This window comes from Perca flavescens, chromosome 10 (genome assembly GCF_004354835.1).
Source record: "Perca flavescens isolate YP-PL-M2 chromosome 10, PFLA_1.0, whole genome shotgun sequence".
Lineage (NCBI taxonomy): Eukaryota > Metazoa > Chordata > Actinopteri > Perciformes > Percidae > Perca > Perca flavescens.
In genome coordinates, this window is record NC_041340.1 from 21,570,539 (window position 1) to 21,582,435 (window position 11,897).

General features: G+C 39.7%; 2 protein-coding genes across 2 annotated transcripts; both read right to left on the minus strand.

Moving 5' to 3' along the window:
* Positions 1–567: 567 nt before the first annotated feature.
* c1qtnf2 (C1q and TNF related 2) lies at positions 568–3,418 on the minus strand. Its single transcript, XM_028589743.1, has 3 exons — positions 3,260–3,418; positions 2,659–2,913; positions 568–1,801 (listed from the first exon to the last, which is right to left on the minus strand). Exons 1-3 carry the CDS (start codon positions 3,285–3,287, stop codon positions 1,161–1,163), a joined length of 924 nt encoding a protein of 307 aa, XP_028445544.1. The 5' UTR covers positions 3,288–3,418; the 3' UTR covers positions 568–1,160.
* A 1,435-nt stretch (positions 3,419–4,853) lies between these two features.
* Positions 4,854–10,982, minus strand: slu7 (SLU7 homolog, splicing factor). Its single transcript, XM_028589232.1, has 15 exons — positions 10,728–10,982; positions 10,298–10,475; positions 9,273–9,426; positions 9,111–9,188; positions 8,832–8,996; positions 8,497–8,562; positions 8,275–8,406; positions 7,975–8,072; positions 7,819–7,886; positions 7,012–7,151; positions 6,406–6,567; positions 6,215–6,316; positions 6,025–6,102; positions 5,776–5,901; positions 4,854–5,661 (listed from the first exon to the last, which is right to left on the minus strand). The coding sequence occupies exons 2-15, from the start codon at positions 10,465–10,467 to the stop codon at positions 5,482–5,484; spliced, it is 1,719 nt and encodes a 572-aa protein (XP_028445033.1). The 5' UTR covers positions 10,468–10,475; positions 10,728–10,982; the 3' UTR covers positions 4,854–5,481.
* Positions 10,983–11,897: the final 915 nt, after the last annotated feature.

Consider the following 11,897-nt stretch of genomic DNA (forward strand, 5'->3'; position numbering starts at 1 on the left):
TATGTTATTATTGATTATATAACTTTGGTATTTAGCTTAGCATAATTATAACACGCTTTTCAGTAGAACCAAGCTTCTGTAGAAAACGTTTGATTGATTGTTTGACCGCCAGTCAAAAATGTCCTTTTCTCATAGTAACCCAGTTGACATTTTTGTAAAGGCTATGAGGTCATTCCATACAGTGCTAACCAAAGACATGAAGGTTACAACAACAATAGAATGAAAAGTTGTTATTATTATCCAAATGATAGGCCTACAAATATCAAAGAAATAAATAATTCCATTTCTTCTTTCAATTACTTTTTATCCATGCTCTGCAATGCTTCTATATCCATCATTAATAACCAGTGAGATGCAATATTTGATCCGTCTAATGAGATGGCTAATTTAAAGTCCACTCAAATATGTGTTTAGTTTATTCTTACCTCATTTGGATTTTTGACTTAAACTGTGCAGAATGAAGTGTATGCATTTGACATAGAAAGCTGTTTTCACATTTATCTGTTGAATGGTGCATGACTTTAGTTTGGAAGCTAATCGTGATTCAATATGCAACTTACACAAGTGTGATGTAGAAAGAATACAAATTAGGAAATAAATTGATTACAGAACATGTTAGCCAAGTTGTGTCAAGGCAAATGTTAAATGAATCACTGTTTAAAATGTAGAAATTACAGGATCCATAATTTAGGGCATCACATGGCAAACATACACACCATCTTGTGTGCTGCAGGAATACATTTTGGCCTACTGTAAAATTAATATAGCAATATATTAATTTCACTGCCAAGTATATGTTGTCTTTGTGTTTTTAAAAAACAGTTCAGTCAAAGATCAATTTAAACAAACCAGGGGAGTGCAAATAATTCTTATTCGAGAAATTTGAAAAAGATTTTGTCAGAATCATAGCACCATGAAGGATACTGCAGATGAAACACAACATAGCTTTTCAATGTTAAACTAATTGGTCCCCTAGTTTTATACAGTCTATGGTGCTTTGGTGCTAAGGACTTTTCTTTCCTTGTGTGCCCCCTAGTGTCAGAACTAGTTAAACAAGTGAAAGTCACTAAAGACCACCTGGAAGAATCTTTTCAAATTTTCTTAACATTTTGATATCAGAATTAAGCAAATTATTCAAATAAAATAAAAATATATCAGGATTAACTGTCATCTTTAGCATTAGCTTTTCTATCAGCCTCAGTGAGATAGTCCTGGTCAGCATAGATAAGAAAGCCAGTGAAGGTGCTGTCTGTCCAGAAAGGGTCAAAGAAGAGTCCATTCTGCTCCGAGTAGAAGATCTGAAGCCACACCTGGTCTGACTGCCGCAGGTGGAGAACAGTAGAACCAGACGCCACATCATGGTTCCCTGTGTTTGCATCAAATGTCTTGATCTTGTACTGTCCATTGTGGACCAGCCCGATGGCCAGGTGCTTATTTGCCAGAGTGATATCATATGTGAAATAATAGACCCCAGGGACCTCACAAACAAACTTCCCACTGCTGGCGTTGTAGTGATTCCCCTCATTCAGCAGAATCCGGCTGAAGCGGATGGGCAATCGCTCTTTAGGGTAGCTCTTTGTCACCGCCACAGAGAAGGCTGATCGGGCCGCACTGCCACAATTACACCCTCCTTGAGCTCCTGGCTGGCCCACATCACCCAGATCTCCTTTCTGTCCTCGTTTTCCAGCTACGCCCGGTGCTCCTCGTGGCCCCTTCAGTCCTCGAGGTCCAGCCTTGCCGATGACACCTTCACGCCCTTTCACACCTGGCTTGCCTGGGTTCCCTGTCCTCCCTGGATCACCTGGAAATGATGACAGAATGCTTGTAATTTTACATGTTAGCATAATAAGCACAACTTTTCAAAACAAAAGCTCAGAAGAGCCTAGATGAGCTCCCTAATCTGACGTCATAGTCACAGTTTATCATTTGCCCTAAAGGAACTTATTGCCCCTTACATAGATGATAAACATGCAATTACCTTTGTTTTGGTAACATATACCTACTTAATTTTAGGGTCCCAAATACCCCCCTGCTGTATTTAAAAATAAATATATTTGATGCTTTCCCAGTCAGTATATGGAAAATGACAGTATATGACCATTAAGTATTGTTAATATTATTATTATTATTTTGTGATGTATATGTTATATGGGCTGGGCATTAAAGAATACATGTCATTCTTGTTCATCAAAAAAAATCATTCACAGCCAAAGAAATGTAGAGTATCACATTGTGATGTTACTTATATTAGGGGTCATCAGAGAAGTCCAATTCCCTGTTAGATGTCCTATTAGCAAACAGTTACAAAACTCAGAAATCCGAATAGACTTAATAGATATATAGATTTTGGATTTGGGAGAGCAAGGCTTTGTAAAAACTACTGTGAACACCATAGAGCAAAATGAAAATGTATTTATGTTTTACAGCTGGTGTCTCTGACAGCTCAAACAGAAGTAGTGTATCTCTGTAGCAGACTTCTAAAACATGTCATCAGTTCAAAGCAATTCTCAATAAACCAGGAAAAGTCGTAAAGTATCAAGTTGTTAAGACCACGTTAAGTATGCTGTTTGAGCTGTTAAAGAGGGCCCAGGGTCTCCACTTCCCCAAACAGAACATTGGGGTTTGCGTTACAGTAGAAGAGAGTCAGTCAATAACTACCTCCATCTCCCTTTTCTCCCTTCTCTCCATCCTTCCCATCTGGGCCATCCTTCCCTGGGGGGCCCATGGGGCCCATGGCCCCTGGTGATCCAGGGGCTCCGGGGTTCCCGGCAGGCCCCGCTGGGCCTGGTAGACTGCAGACCAGCTGGGAGGAGTGGATGGTGATGTTGTGACCTTTCTTGGGCAAGGAATATGTTTGGGAGAAGACAACTGACACCAAACACAGCATGACACACACCTGGAGCATGATGGTCACTGTGGAGCCAAGAGAAGATGAGGGGAAGTAATTGTTTACAACTACAAATGTGTTTCAGTGTTGTGAGTTAGTCACAATAAGATGACTCAAATGCCTTTTAACAAAAAAACATGAAATCTGCCAAAAAAAAAGACTGAAGTGGGGGGTGGTGGCAGCTCCATGCATACTGTGCATGAAAAAAGTGATCGTAATGGTGTAGGCAGTTTCATGCTATGACTCGGTTCTCAGTGAGACACATGATACGTCAGTTAAACACAAGTTAAATCAAAGCAAAAAAAAGCATATTACAGCATGTTATTGCAAAGGGAGTATATCAGATGTTTCAAAAACAGAGAAAGAACTCACCAGTTGAGAAATTATGACCCATGGGCATTTTTCAGCTCTACCTAAGTTCTTTTTCTGCACGAGTGCACAAACCTTCCTACATGATTTTCCAATAATCGGGTGAGATAGCATTCTTCAAGAGAAGAGCTGCAGACAAATGTGCAGCCCAGTGAATCATAGTCCATGACATCCACCCTGTTTTGCAAGTAGGGCCTACACTGCCAACAAATACTTTCACTGTGAAGTCATTACATTCAAGTCAGTGCAGCAGTAGAGTACAGCTGAAGTGGTGACGAATCACTTGCTCACAAACTCAAACTGTGGGGAAAAAAGGATGTTACATAACAGACATGATATAATGTAAAGAACAAAGCCATGTAGGTTTTGTTATATATAATCATAATACAGTTATAACTTTGTGCATTTTAAATAACACTTGCAGAAACCATTTTGATGTTCCAAATCAAACAGAACAACAAGGCGGGGTCTGTAGTATGTAAACTCAGCAAAATAAAAACACCCTGTCACTTTCAACTGCTTTTTTATTTTAAGCAAACTTAACATATGCAAATATTTGTATGAGCATTAAAAGATTAAAGACATGAACGGAACAATTTTCACGGACATGTGACTAACAGAAATGGAACAAGTGTCCCTGAACAAAGGGGGGGTCAAAATCAAAAGTAGCCCTCAGTATCTGGTGTGTCCACCAGCTGCACCAGTACTGCACCAGACTGACCAGTTCTTGCGGTTGTTGTTGCCATCCTGTACCTGTCCCTCAGGTCCTATGCAGGTGTTGTTACACGTGGTCTGCCACTGCGAGGACGATCAGCTGTGCTTCCTGTCTCCCTGTAACGCTGTCTTAGGCGTCTCACAGTAGGGACATTGCAATGTATTGTCCTTGCCACATCTGCTGTCCTCATGCCTCCTTGCACCATGCCTAAGGGTTAGTTCATGCAGATTAGCAGGGACCCTGGGCATCTTTCTTTTGGTGTTTTTCAGAGTCAGGAGAAAGGTCTCTTTACTTTCCTAATTTTCTTATAACTGTGACCTTAATTGCCTACCGCAAGCCATTATTGTCTTTTCGACCGTTTAACAGGTGCATGTTCATTAATTAATGGTTCATTGAACAAGCGTGGAAAACATTGTTTAAACCTTTTACAATGAAGATCTCTAGTTATTTTGATTTTTACAAAAATATCTTTAAAATACAGGGTCCTGAAAAAGGGCAGTTTCTTTTTTTGCTGAGTTTAAGTGTATAAAATGACCTATGAATATTACCAGATGTGTTTGTGTTTATGGCTGTGATGCAAAGCCAAGAGACCAATAAAAATGTTCCAGCTGCTGGGTGAGGCAGTGCCTTGTCTAAAGAAATCTACTGTATTCCCCCTTTGAACTGTAACCATGTGAACAAAAATAACATAACTGGGTGTTGTGCTGCAGGTTTCTATTGAACATTCTTAGCAACAACAAAAAAAAGACATGATCACACAAAAAATCTGCTGATATTAGACCTGCACATACTGTAGGTTTGTTTTAAATTATATGACAGTGGGAAAAAGTATTCAATATTAAAAGGCTGTGATCTCCAAAACATTGTATGAGAGTTCATTTCTTGATTTGCATCCAATGCAATTTATGCAGCAATATAAAAAACACAGAATGCATTCATTGATCCACTGCTGCTAACAAGCTCTAGTCCTTGCAAGTCATAGCAAGAGAATCTGTACAGAAATTATTCAGTTTCTTCTTTCAGTTACTCTGTCATACAATACTTCCCTGTATATCATTGACCATTGAAGAGATGAGCAATTTCATGTCTAAGTTAACATTGACAATGATGTTAATGCAATGTGAATATGATAAAATGAAAGAAAAAGAAAATGGAACCTTTTACACAAGATAAAGTATTCTGGCGAATATATATTTATTATAAAAATGATGCTCCCACTCAAAGCAGTTACCTTACTCAAATGACTGTTGAGACTGAGGTTGAAGTAGAAACAAAAGCAAATATCATCATCATTGTCCTATGGTCTATCGACCCGTGGCATCAAAAACAAAAAGTATTCAAAAATAAAATTAACAAAACACTGTACACAGTTTCGGTCACATCCGTAACCAAACAGAAGCCTCATGCTGTAAGTTTAAAAGAGGAAAGTTGAGTTTTAGGAGATTGAGGCATGTTTTTTTTCCCCACCGAGCAGCAGCTCTGGTAAAGGTCTTTGAGGAGAGTCAGCATGTCACTGTCCTAAGAAAGGAGCCATGGGATCATCTTCCCGGCAGCGTTTCATCCGGAAGGCCTCCATCTCCTCCTCAGTGGGCGCCTTCACTTCCTGCAAGCTGCTGTACGGCCTCTTCCTCTCATCCACCTGCATTATTGTCTCAATGTGCTTCACCCACTTGTCCTCTGCTTCTAGTGCCTGGGGAAAGAAAAACGTGTTAGATGTCAGTCACAGGGAGATCAGCCAGACCGGAGATACAGGCAGATGAACACAGAACCACTGTTTGCCATCTAAAAACAAAAATAACTTTACCTTCTTCAGCTTCTCTTTCTTCTTCTTCTCATCATCCTCTGAATCGCTGCCGTCAGAGCCGCGCTTCTTGTTCTTCTTGCTCTTCTTTTTCTTCTTCTTCTCTTTCATCATTTTATCTCGATGCATCTAGGGGTTAAAAACATTGACAAAATGAACATACAATTAGACCTACATTTACACTGACAACAAAAACATCCATATGATCATTACTGGGGACTGTTACAATTTTAAGACTTTAAAATCACTTACTTCTAGCAGGGACTTGGGCTCTTCTTCCTCCGGTGGCTCCATCAGTCCCTCTTCGAATGGAACACAGTCTGTGTAGTTCTTTAGGTTATGAAGAGAACAAAAACAGAATGTAAGTTACAAAAATTATAGTTACAAAAGTTGATGTGTGTATCAAACAGAGCCTTTGGAAACTAGAAGTACATCTACTTACTATTCCAATTCCAGTCTCTCCTGTGCAATAACTCTGTTTGACCATGGAGTGACAACACTTGTATCCCCAGGAGCCATCCTTCCAGAAAGAGCCCCAAATACACTAGGGACAGGAGAATTTGTTTTGGAATACAAACAAATGTGACAGAATTTAGCAAGACGTTTTTCCACAGCGTTTTCTGCCGTCCTTACAGTGTGGTTGTTGATGAGCACGTCCTCCTCATACTTGGAGCGAGCCACGGCCTTCTCAAGCCCCTTCAGTACAGCTCCGTGTCGAGAGTACTCCACGTAGTCCTCCGTCTGGGCCAACAGCAGCTCCCGCGGCGGTGCATCCAAGTGCTCTTCACCACCATACTGATCATCACACACAAAAGCACAAACATCATCAGTGACGTCTTCAGCCAGGATGAATCTTTGAGCCCCTATAAATCAATCTTTGGGCTACGGCAAGGCAGCTTTATTTATATAGCACTTTTCAGCAACAAGGCAATTCAAAGTGCGTTACATAAAACGTTATAACATAGACATAGATAACATAGAATAATAAACAACAGACTGCTCAGGGTTGCTGCACACTTTTTGAATTCAAATGTAATGCTTTTTAAAGACCTAAACCTTAACACTCCTTCCACAGCAACACAAATGCACATTTGGGCTGAGCTATGTTTATATTTTTCTGGATCTCCATTTAACAATCATATGCAAAATGTCATCAAGTAAAATTCTGAAAAGCTAATTTTAGACTTTTTAAAAATGGAGCTGCAGCTGGATGTGCTGCTGCTCAGAAAAAAACGGTACCTTCTCTAGAATGCTGTCCCTCTGTTTCTCTTTAAAGTCCTCCTTCTTGACCTTAAAGGAGCGGTGGAGCAGCTCCAGCTTGGTGGGGTCGGCCTGCAGATGCACCTCAGAGCCTCTCTCATAAGCCTCCCAGGCAAACACTGTCACAAGATGAAGCATTGACAATTATTTACATACCTGTTTGAGAGGGAATGTGATTTGGATGTGTGAAAGCAAGTAATGTATCAGATTTACCATTTATTGCAAAACGGATCAATCCTGCCTTTGGTGTCTCATTTCAAATCCCCTACGTTATATTAGAACAGTAGACATGCTTTGGCTGGGGAAATAATCCCCATAACATTTACAGTCATGCAAACAATATGGGTAATTTAATAAGGAAATTGTCTAATTTAGCTATGTCTGCTAGCTAAGGCAAGGTGACTTCAGGCCGCTACGGATTGAAGTAATTACAGATCTTGCGCAGATCTGTTTTGGTGGCCATGTGACTAAAACACACAACTTCAACCATGTCTTATCTTGACAGCACATAAACATTTGAAGCTGCTGTGTAAATGCCACATTGCTTGAGAACACATTTTTATTCAAGCACAGGGGATCGAATGCTACCAACAGGACTTTTACATCACTGACGTACTAATAATCCCAGTAGAGATGAAACTCTCCGGTCACTGCAGTAGTAAAAAAATACACTTAGAGAAAATAAAATGTCCTATAACTCTGTTTTTGCAAAGTCAGGAAATTCCAAAACGGAGAGTGGGGTTGGTGACTGGCTGAAGAGAGCTGGAAAATATCCTGGTGACTTACACTGTGTTTGAGCCATGGTGACGGTGGCCCCACTATAGCGAGCAAAGTTGTCTCCAGCATACCCAACCCTGTCAGACAAAACAGTTTAAGAGTTATTTCAATGTCAGCCAATGAGATTTTTTTGAGCTATCAGGAAACTCATTTACAAGGACTTACTCGTCGGGGTTCATGCCAGTGTTGGAGTAGGGGTTCTCTCTCATTGCTCGAGTTTTTGGATCATAATATGCTGAATTTGGATCCAAATTCCTCAAGTACTGTGAGAAACAGACATGAGAAGGTCAGATAAATTAGAGTCTCGGAGTTAGTAAAATGACTTCAACTCTCACTGAAATCAACAGCTTTAACAGTGGATTAGAAGCCACCAAACATGGTTTAAGTCATCTCAGTTAGACAGCTAAGACTAACATCGTAGCTGCAAATATGCAATTGGCCTGCATTTGCAAATGTGTCCCTTACTTTAGCTGTGTCTTCTCTGATACGCAGATTTCTAACAGTGATTCGTCTCTTGGAGTCAAAGTTCTGACCAGGCATGTCGATGTCGTCTGCATATTTATCCTCATCCTCATCCTCGCTGTCGTGTTCCCGCTCCTGCAGAGAAATTATTTAAAGAATTAAAAAGGTTAGTCTTCTAGACAAAAGCTTTTTATCGCTTAAATTAAGACAACGATGCACACTTACAGCGTGGTCCAGTTTTCCAGAGGCCAACTCATCCTGAAGCTTGTGTGCCTTCAGTGTCCTTTTGGCCTGAGAGGCAGAAACAATCAATTTATTTACTGGTCACATGAAATAAATACAATTGCAGTGAAATGTAAGCTCCTTCAAATTATGCATTAAAAACAGTAGTAGTAGTAGTAGTAGTAGTAGTAGTAATAATAATAATAATAATAAATATATAAGAGTAAGTCGGATTCATGTGCTAAATAGGTAGTAGACAACACAGATTTCTTTTTGGTACCGACAGAGATTATATGGTGCCACCAAAGTTTGTTTATAAAAATCACTGGACTGCTTACCAGATCTACTTTGGCGTACTCTTCCACGATGCGCTGATGATCCTCAGGGTCATACCCGTTCCAGCGATCTCGCTTCCCATCATAGTCCAAGTCGAGCTGTAACTGGCTGTGTTCATCTGGAGCTATGCTGGTGCCTGTGTACTTCGCCCCAACTTTTCTGGGTCGCTGTTAAGACAAAAGCGAAGGTCAGGTTTACATTATTTATGACAGATAGCATTCTTTTAATGTACAGTAACTAGTAAGTTAAATGTCTACGGAATAGGAAAAATTGCATTTTACCTCCAAGCAGTCCTTCTTCTTGTGTGTCATGGCACCACAATTTTCACAAGCTCCCTTACGAAATTTAGTGGCAGCAGCCTGTTTGGAGAATTTTTTTTAGCTTTTAACTTTCAAGTTTATTTGTAATGGCTACATGACAGTAACTCACTGATATACCCTCACCTCTTGCACGCCTCTCTTGTACCACTCTCCAATGGATGAGTATTGTGCCTCAATTTCATCCTGTGGCCTCTGATGCTTTAGTGTGGGCCTTTTGGATGGGTCGATGTACCATGGCACCGATGAAATATACTGTGGGATGTGAGGGTTTATGTCCCTGGAAAAGAAAGGAAGCAGCACAAGTGGGTCAAATTAATATACAACAGTAGCTTTATTGTAAATATGTCAAAAAAAAGCGGCATGGTTGTTTAATGGCTTCTGTAGCTTTGGAGAAACTTTGTCAAGTTTGAAAAAATAACCTAACTGATGTTGTTAGGATTACCTCGGCTTCAGCTTGGAGACTCCAAATTTATAATAGAAAGCCTATGTTACAAACTGGGGTAACTGAGATAACTATGATTGCAGAGTTGGTTGGGCGAGGGTCAAAAACACAGTGCATTGAACATATAGAACAAAATCCATTAAATTTGGGTTTAATTTTCATAAACAATATACTTTGGCTGGTGAGGCGTCCATGTTAGTTTTGTTTTACTTTTGTAACTTAGTGAATTTCCAAAAATCTGAGTTTCTTAGTCATAATTATCACTTGGATGTTGATGTGAACACTATTAAGTCATTAATGTGACATTTACCAGGTAGGGAAGATCTAACGAAATATGCTATCAAATGAAAAGTAGTATTCAGTGTTTTAGGAGTTTGCCCCATATTATTAATTAAGTCAGAATATCTCATAGGACTGATGCTGACCATTGTTTTAAGGTTGTTAGACTCTGTGGACTCAGCTAAAAACCCATCTGTTCAGACAAGCATTTGCTTGGCATGTTTAAGCTTGTGTCCCAAGTCTGTTTTCCTTGTATTTTTTATTTGGCGTTTTATCTTTGCTTCATTTAGGCTTACGTGACTGTATTGGATTGTATTTCTTGTGAAGCACTGTGTTACTGGTGACTGTGGAAGTCTATGCTTGCTTGTTTTTGGAACATTTCCTCAGTTACTCTGAGGACCCACTCTCTGCGCAGACAGAAACTTACTTTCCCTCCTCGTCCACCTCAGCTGGAGCGTTTCCCAGCTTCCTCTGCTCCTCCAGCTCCTTCTTCTTCCTCCAGTCCTCCCTGGTCATCTTCTTGGGCTCATCCAGGCCCACGATCCCCTCCGAGCTGACGCCAACGCCAGCGACCACGTCAGTCGCCTGCTCGGTCATGGCTGAACCTGCCAAAAGAATTATATACCTCATTAAGCTTTTAGTACAACCGTGTAACACAGCGATGTGTTTAGTAGAAACATATCTGTCATTAATATGCTCCTAGAATAGCTCTCCGAGCAGTGGTTCAAATTATAAACGTTATAACAAAATCTCTTTCGTTAGCTAGCTAGCTAGCTGTTGTGCTGTTTACCAGCTGAGTAACTTTGAAGTGAAAGAAGTATATCTTATGAAAAGATGAAAATCAATAACTTGCTTACCTTGGTAAATTCCAACAAATAACACAGAGGTTGATATTTCACTAGTTTTCTAGCTATATGTCTTGCTCTGTATTTGAGCTCGTCCCTGTTTTGACCATAGGTTTTGACTTAACACCATAGACAGTATATAAGCTTAACACACGAGAGTCGCCATTTCACATCAACTACAGCTACGTCACGTCCTTTCTTCTTCTCTGGGTGCATTACCGCCACCTATGGACTGGAGTGTGAAACCATGTGTGAAACACAGTCTGGTGTTAAACCGTAGATTAGCAGGAAAAAAAACAACACAAATACATTCTATTTTAGTTCTCTTAATACATTCATGATTTTATTACGTGCTGTTTTCTATCGTGGTGTTTAAATCACCAATGTAACATCACTTCCGGTCGGAAATAGCAGTATCTAGTGAACACAGCTGCTTGCCACGATTCACCACCTCAACCGCTAGCACACTGTTGTTTATGATTGTGTAATCTAATCAGTACTTTTTCTTTTTGTGTGGTACATGGCAGATGTTATTATACTTGTTCACAACCTCTCTGAAATGTAAACGATGCGCCATTCATACCATTAAATTGGGACCACAAGCACATTTTGACCTGATGGATTACCAACAGTGCAAGTGGGAAACTTCCTGTGTCTTCTGGTTTGTGCTAATTTATTGAAAGTTAGTTTGGGAATATGCAACACCAAAGCACAATATCAACTGATATAAGGCCCATAAGGCGGGTCCTTGTATTTGTTTTATGACCTCTTAATTGACATGTAATGCTTGTTTGGTGCAAATCCCCCTGAATGTGTTAAATCAAATTCCCCCACAGAAAGTGTGAGGTCAGGTCCTCTAATAGAGCTTAAATATATATATATATATATATATATATATATATATATATATATATATATATATATATATATATATATATATATATATATATTTAATATATAGGTCTTTTATTTCCTTCATTACCAGCCCCACCCAGACTTGATAAATCTCTTTGAATTGTGTTCGACTTGAAGGTTTAGGATGATGAACCATAATTTGTGATCGGCAGAAGATATGTTGTAGTTTGGCACCTAACTTCAAGTCACAGTTATTACTTAGCCATACTTAATGTGATAATTCAAGCCCCCTGCCCTCTGTAGAGAAATTTACAAGAATCTACCGAC

Bases quoted from the DNA above. Each gene is read 5' to 3' on its own strand.
- slu7 (XM_028589232.1), bottom strand. From the start codon at position 10,467: ATGACCGAGCAGGCGACTGACGTGGTCGCTGGCGTTGGCGTCAGCTCG. The intron at 8,997-9,110 runs GTAAAATGCAAT...TTGTCTTAACAG, and splicing joins AGAAGAAGGACTGCTTGGAG to CGACCCAGAAAAGTTGGGGC. The intron at 6,317-6,405 runs GTAAGGACGGCA...TCCTGTCCCTAG, and splicing joins TGCTCATCAACAACCACACT to TGTATTTGGGGCTCTTTCTG.
- c1qtnf2 (XM_028589743.1), bottom strand. From the start codon at position 3,287: ATGCCCATGGGTCATAATTTCTCAACTG. The intron at 2,914-3,259 runs GTGAGTTCTTTC...TTGGCTCCACAG, and splicing joins GGGTCATAATTTCTCAACTG to TGACCATCATGCTCCAGGTG. The intron at 1,802-2,658 runs GTAGTTATTGAC...CATCATTTCCAG, and splicing joins GGGAGAAAAGGGAGATGGAG to GTGATCCAGGGAGGACAGGG.